The 6773-nt window shown below is 54.2% G+C and overlaps 1 protein-coding gene across 3 annotated transcripts; it reads right to left on the bottom strand.

The window, feature by feature from the left end:
* Positions 1-251: 251 nt before the first annotated feature.
* Positions 252-6565, bottom strand: FST (follistatin). 3 transcript variants are annotated; one of them, XM_053914792.1, is made up of 6 exons: positions 6116-6563; positions 4204-4395; positions 3554-3772; positions 3040-3264; positions 2145-2375; positions 252-1690 (listed from the first exon to the last, which is right to left on the bottom strand). In XM_053914792.1, coding segments are annotated over exons 1-6 (954 nt in total). In that variant the 5' UTR covers positions 6201-6563; the 3' UTR covers positions 252-1688. The 3 variants fall into 3 exon arrangements, with proteins under 3 accessions (XP_053770767.1, XP_045060778.1, XP_053770763.1); XM_045204843.2 differs by having other exon boundaries at positions 252-1407; XM_053914788.1 differs by having other exon boundaries at positions 258-1407; positions 2145-2372; positions 6116-6565.
* Between the last annotated feature and the right edge of the window lie 208 nt (positions 6566-6773).

Genomic DNA, 6773 nt, shown 5'->3' with positions numbered 1-6773 from the left:
CTAAGGTGGGGTTCCGAAAGAGGAAACTTTAGGCTCCGTCCACAGCAGGGGCCAACATCTATCCTTCCGAAGGACTTGTTGGAACTCCGACCCCTTTACCTTCAGACCCCACTGTGGTGATTTGTAATCCACCCGGCTCTGGAGCGTCTCCTGTTCTGGCCACTAACTTTCAGTGACTCGGCAAATGAGGTCTACACGTTTTTACCCCGCAGCCCAAACAACTTCTTTGACATCAACAGTAGTTGAGACCATTGGCTTTTTAAAATTTTTTTATTTTTTCACTCATCATTTATTTACAAATACACATTATAACTTTTATATACATTGCACATTTACATGGTAGAAAAGTACAAAACTATATATTTAAATGAATTTATATTTAACTTGCCATGTTTGAAAATATAAAATTGCATCAGAAGAAAGTACCATGAAAAGCAAGAAACTTGAACCGATAAAGCTCCGATATAACTTTTAGTGACGCATTGGTTGAAAAGGAACTAATTTAAAAGGTACAGGAGACCAGCTGGAAGGAAACACCTAAGGAAAGGCTGAGTGTGTAGGACCCCTTCCTTCAGTCTGCTGCATGCTCCCCCAACCCCTTTGGATCTGTCCACCATTAGAAGTCTAACACTGCTATCACCTCCATCTCCCAAAGGTCTCCCTCACAAGGAGAGCAATGAAGTAGGGGTTTCCTCAGAACTGTGTCCTCTGTACCTTCTCTGAGTCAGTTGCAATGCCTTTTGGTCAAGATTCCTTGTAAACAAAACCCGAGGGATCATGCGTGTGCAGAACAGGCAGCGGAGAACCCAATAAATAAACATGACCGACTGCCGTGCGAGTCTGTTCAGGTGGGAAGGGGTCTACCCCCAGCGCGGTGAAGGGGACAGGTGAGTGAGTGAATGGTCAGGAATGGACTTGCATGGTTTACAAGGAAAAAAAAAAGCTTCTACTTTACAAGCAAGAGACCTCACAATAAATAACAACTGCTCTTCCTTTCACGAATAAATTTCTTCAAAAACAAGGTGTACAGTCAACCAGACATTTTATGTATAAATTATAAAACATGACACAGTATAAATAAATGTCTACAAGTCTCGACTATGCGCCTCATCCAGTGGACCTCACAGGACTGCCTCTCCGTGTCCAATGAGCAACAAGTGGCCTGGGAGAGAGCTTTAGGACAAAGGTCCTGTATGTATAGTTTTCCCCCCAAATAAATAAGCATACACTTATTTACAGTATGGACAATATATATTTTTTCTTTCCTTTTTTTTTTTTTTTTTTTGCCCAAAGGCTATGTCAACACTGAACACTGGTGGAGGGTTTACCACTCCAGAATGGAAGATATAGGAAAGCTGTAGTCCTGGTCTTCATCTTCCTCCTCTTCCTCGGTGTCTTCCGAAATGGCTAGATGGGGAACACAGGGGAGCTGCTGTTTAAACACGGACAACAATGGCGCGGAAGCAGCTCAGTGCATGTTTTCAAAGCCCTCTGATACCGCCATGTTACAGCGTTGCATTTTTATGTGACTTGCAGTGAGATGCTTTTTTTTGTTTTGTTTTGTTTTTTTTTTTGTTTTTGGCATCTGCTGTTATGCAATGTTTTAAAAAACTTAAAAAAAATAATCTATGAAGTCAAAAACTGCAGAAAGTTCTGAAGAATCAATGGCTCAGGTTTTACGGGCAGATTCCTGAAATCAGATAAAAAGCGCTCTTGTGTTCTAGGTATAACCGCTTTGGGTCCTTATCGCAGAGTTAGTAGAGAGGCAACTGCGAAAAGCAGCGGCCCTGTGTGATAATATAAAGCTGTCTTTGAAAAAGGGGGGAAAAAGCACAACTTTTGAAGCAGTTAGTTTAGATTCAAATGTTAATAAGGCAAACAGCAAAGCACTCTGGGAAAGCAAACGCATTAGGGGCCAACGACTGGAAATAGGTCTTTAGAAGCCACCCCACTGGTGATCACTGGACAAGTGTGAAAAGCCAGGAAAACATTCCGGGGATTTTTCTGTGGACCAGGGGAATTGCTGGTGAAATCAAGCAGCTCCCTCGCTTCCACGGGTGCGGCCTGACCGCGGGGAGGTCTCCGCTCCCTGGGGGCCCGCCCGGGACAGCCTTCCCTCGCAGCAGGGCGGAAATGGCACTTACAGTTGCAGGATCCGGAGTGCTTCACTTCCAGCAGCACGCCAGAGGAGCAGGCCGCTTCCCTCATGGCGCACTCGCTGGCGTAGGTGGCGTTGTCACTGGCGCAGACGGGCTCCTCTGACTTGCTCTCAGGGCACAGCTCACCGCACTGGGAGCACCGGCCCCGGCCCACCTTGGAGTCCCACAGACACTTTTTCCCACCGCCGCACTGGATGTCTTCACAGGACTTTGCTTCTAGGATATAATACACCTGTGATTAGGACACAGGCTCCCCCTCTCCTCCTCTCCCCCTTTGTCTACTCCCCTACCAAGAAATATAAACATGTAACTGCCATCTTGCACTCAGGGGGGTCACTGAGCTCTCATGCAAAAGTGCCTGAAAAATAAAACTGAAACACACACACAAATCCCCACAGTGTCCTACACACTGTATCTGTGCATGAACACAGCATCTGTTGGAACGGGCTCCCAGCATCCTCCAGTGAAACCTGTATTTGATGCTTTCCCACAGTGGGGATCTTTGAAAAAAAGAAAGAATTCCATCAGTTATCAGAATCTAATGACAGGTTTTAAGAACTGTTAAGTCATTATTTCTTGCTTCCAGCAAGTCTAGCACTTAAAAAGAATGTGTAAAATTGGGTGAGTTCTAAGTTTTCTAAGACAGAAAATCATCTCCTGTTTCTTGCCCGCATTTCAACACATATGCCAACGCTTCTGGAGGATGATCGCTTCCTGGGGGGAGCTATGGTCACTGGGGACAGTCCTCCCTTTGGTGCAACTTGACATTGGGGGGGGGGGCTTTGAAGCCTTCTTTACAGGTTCACCCCACAGTTTTAACGCTAGAACTAGGCTTTTCGCTCCTATTTTCTCCCTTTGCTCCTTTATCAGGAATACCTACTGACACACTTTCCCTCGTAGGCTAATCCAATGGACCTGCCCAGGAGGCAGGTGGCCTTCCGCAGATGACAGGCACTGGAGTAGGTCGCTCCGTCATTGCCGCAGAGATACTGTTCCGAGGAGGTGGGCTCGGGGCAGACCCGGTTACACGTCACACAGTAGGCATTATTGGTCTGGTCCACCACACACGTGGAGCTGCCGGGACAGAGAACGTCCCGGCAGGTCTCTGAAACAAACAGGGAGACACATGTTAATAGGCGCCTTCTGGTCTTCGGGAGTGAGAATGTGAAATCATCCAGGAAAACATGAAATGAAGGAGGCCAGCTTTCAAAAGGCACTTTGGGCATCCTGTGGTTTTCAGGAGGAAATTTATGACCCCAGGTTGGTCCTTTCTGTGTTCTTAACGAGTCTTCCTAAGTTAGAAAAGGGGTCCCTTATTTGGTGTCATTATTATTATCATTAGGCCCCTCCCGTGGCCCACCCACCCCCTGGGGCCTTGCGGTGGGTCCACCTACTTTTACATTTGCCCTGGTACTGGACTTCCAGCTCCGGCTGCTCTTTACACCTGGCCTTGAGGAGTGCACACTCATTGCGATAGGTTTTCCCGTCCAGTCCACAGACTGGGCCTTTCCAGGTGACGTTGGAGCAGTCTGGGGCGCAGACGCAGCGGGGTTTGTTTTTCTTGTTCATCCGGCATTTTTTCCCGGGGCCACAGTCCACGTTTTCGCACGTTTCTACCAGTTGGAAAGAGGCAAGGATTAAACCTGGGCCAGGCAGGATGCAGGTCAGCAGGGCGACTGCGGGTGGGCGGGGGGGAGGGGGGCTTGCGCAATGGTGCAGTTGGCGCCTGAGGGGCCTAGGCTCTCTCCCAGAAGGGGAGGAGGGGCGAGAGGAAGGGAACGACAGTGGGCCTCGCCTCCTACCCAGGTGTCTCTCCACCAGCCTGGGTGGCTGGCTTCACCCCCACACTAGGCTGAGCAGTCGACCTTGTTTTGGGTAAAGTGCATAACAGCCAACACGCCACCCGAGAGCTTCCCGGCTTTCTGGCTTCCTGGGACTGGGGGAGGAGGGAGGCTCCCTGGTGCAAAGCTGGGCAGTGGGGACACTGAGGGTAAGACGCCCTCTACCGCGGGCCAGCCTGCAGCTGCGGGAGGGAGAGCCCCACCTTGACAGGGGATGCAGTTGGGGGCGCCCCCGTTGAAAATCATCCACTTGAAGAGCGTGTTGTCATTGACGTCCTCCTCGGTCCACGAGGTGCTCAGGCGGCCGGTGCTGCAGCATTCCTCCTTGCTCAGCTCGGTCTTGTACAGCACCTGGCAGCGGCCGTTTTTGGCTTGGCGGAGCCAGCAATTCCCAGCTGCGAGGAGACGGGTGGGAGGTGGGTGAGCGCGGCGGGGCGGGGGCGGCGAGCAGGCCGGGGCGGGCGCAGCGACCCGCAGAGAACCCACGGAGGGCAGGGGGAGGGTGGGTCCGGAGCGGGGACGCGGGGCCTGCAGAGGTGGGTGGTGGGCGAGGGAGGGGCGGCGAGAGCCCGGAGCCGGGCGCCCCGGGCCGAGCCGTCTCCCTGTCAGTGCGCAGCGACCCAGACACACCACGTGCAGCCTGCGCTGACTCTCACTAGACTGTTTGCTGGTATTCGCCCCGCTCCATAACCTGCAGCGACTCGAAGAGCCGATTACAGAACTCGACAAAAACAGGACGCGACGGATGTTTTTACATGTCGGTTTCACGTGGGCGGAGTGGGTATTATCCGTGACACGGGTTGAGAAAGGCGGAGAACTTGGGAAAGGCAGAGAAAGAGTGAGGGGCCGGGACAGGCGCAGCGCGCGGGAGCCAAGGGCGCTTGTGAAAAATGAAAGCAAACAGGCAGCCGGTCCGGCCCGGCCGCGGGGCGCAGCCCGCCCGACGGGCCCGTTTTGCAATCCGCCAGGCCCGGGGGACGCCCGCGGCCACCGCGGTCTTTCGAAATCTGCCGCAGCTGCCCTCCGCGGCGCCCACGTCCCGGGCGTCCCGCAAGCCTCGCCCGGGAGGCGGGCGACCCGGGACGAGGAGCGCGGCGGGCGGCGGGCGTTTCCGAGCGGGACGGTCACAGTCCGTCCCCAGAAAAGTGCAGGGGAAGAGGGGGTGCTCCGCACCACTTCCCGGCGACACCTACCCAGACCTACCAAGAAATCTCTGCACGTAACTTCCCCCCTTTTAACGTTCGGATTTGGTTCGTACGGACTTCTCACGAATCACCCAGACAATTTAACAAAAACTGGATCATAGGCTGCTATTATTATTTCTTCTAAAATCTGCTCAAACACTAACTAAAATAAACAAACCTAATTAAAAAAGAAAACTTGAGAAATTTGCTCTCCATGCATCTCGGGACTCAAATCAGTTGTAGGCTCCTGACCGTTCTGCAGAAAGTTAACAGTCGGAGGAAGGGGTCAGAAGGGGGGAAACTGTAAACCACACAAAACACTCCGGCCTCATAATTTGGGTCTTTTTTCTTTCAGGGTTCGGGGGAGGGGGTTCGAAGAAGCATTCACTGGGCGCAAAGCTACTTCCCTCGAAAATTTCCAGCATCCACATTTCCAAGTTTGGGCAAAGTTTCTGAAACCACGTCCCCTAGCCACCGAAGAAATTTCAGTATCTCTCCCCCCCCCCCCCCGCTCCCCCCGGTGCCACTGGTCATTTTTTACAAACTACCTAAAAGATGTGGGAGGGAAAGAGGTTAAACTGCAAACGGGGCGACTTAAATGGCCACGCTACGGATGCGTGTGCCCTTCTTCAGAGCCAAGCCCGAAAGATAACATCTCCTCTCCTGATGTCCGGAACTTGGAGCATCTAACCCAACTACTGAGCGGCAGGCACCTCGGCTCACTCCCTTTCCTTTTTAAGGAGAAGCGCGCTCCAAACTCGGCTCCCAAAGTGTCACTGCCTCCAGTCCCCCACGGCTCTCCGTCCCGGAGTCGCTAAGTCGATCTGCTCGTCCTCGGAGAGCAGCGTCGCTGCGAGCAGACTCGTGCGGACGACAGAAAAGTGCGAGTCCCTACCCCGGCCGGGCCCCCCACGCATCCCGCGTCGCTTACCCTGGGCGCTGCGGTCCTCCATGAACTGGCAGAGCAGCAGCAGCAGGAGGCAGAGCCCGCCGGGCTGGTGCCGGGAGCGGCCCATCGTGGGGCAGGCGCGGGGCGAGGAGCGGCGGTGGCCCGGGCGGGCGCAGAGGCGGGCGGCGGAGGGCGCAGCGATCCCGGCGCAGCCCTGCGCTCGCCGCCGGCCGCCGCGCGATTCAATGGACGTCAGGAGCCGGGCGCAGCCGCGCTTTAAATCTGGACGGGGGTCTCCGCGGTGTGCGGTGGGCGGTCTCCCAGGGTGTGGGGCAGCAGGAGGGCGGCCGCTAGCGCGGGTGTGCGCGGCTCCTTGGGGGTGGGGAGCTTTTAAAAGTTCAGTGTGAATCAGGTGACATTTCCCACCTTCTGGAAACCCTTCCCAATTATCTGCTGGAGGTGCCCGAAATCAAAGCGGCAGGAGGGGAATCGCCGAGTTCTTATTGCGTAGGAGCGAGAGGGAGGGGGGAGGCGACCGCGGGGCGGGGGGGCGACGCTTCGGGGGTGGGGAGCGGGGAAGAACACCCACTTCTAGCCCTGCACGCCGCCGCTCGCAGGCAGCGCCGGCGCGCGCCGGGTGGCGAGTGTGAGTGTGTGTGATTGTATCTGTGCTCGCGCGCGCGCGCGCGCGGCAGGGACA

Source organism: Desmodus rotundus, chromosome 1 (assembly GCF_022682495.2).
Source record: "Desmodus rotundus isolate HL8 chromosome 1, HLdesRot8A.1, whole genome shotgun sequence".
Lineage (NCBI taxonomy): Eukaryota > Metazoa > Chordata > Mammalia > Chiroptera > Phyllostomidae > Desmodus > Desmodus rotundus.
The sequence above is the reverse complement of the archived record's forward strand: the minus strand, read 5'-3'. Positions and strand labels throughout refer to the sequence as shown.

Bases quoted from the DNA above. Each gene is read 5' to 3' on its own strand.
- FST (XM_045204843.2), bottom strand. From the start codon at position 6,200: ATGGGCCGCTCCCGGCACCAGCCCGGCGGGCTCTGCCTCCTGCTGCTG. The intron at 4,396-6,115 runs GTAAGCGACGCG...GTCTCCTCGCAG, and splicing joins GGAGGACCGCAGCGCCCAGG to CTGGGAATTGCTGGCTCCGC. The intron at 3,265-3,553 runs GTAGGTGGACCC...TGTTTGTTTCAG, and splicing joins GTACCAGGGCAAATGTAAAA to AGACCTGCCGGGACGTTCTC.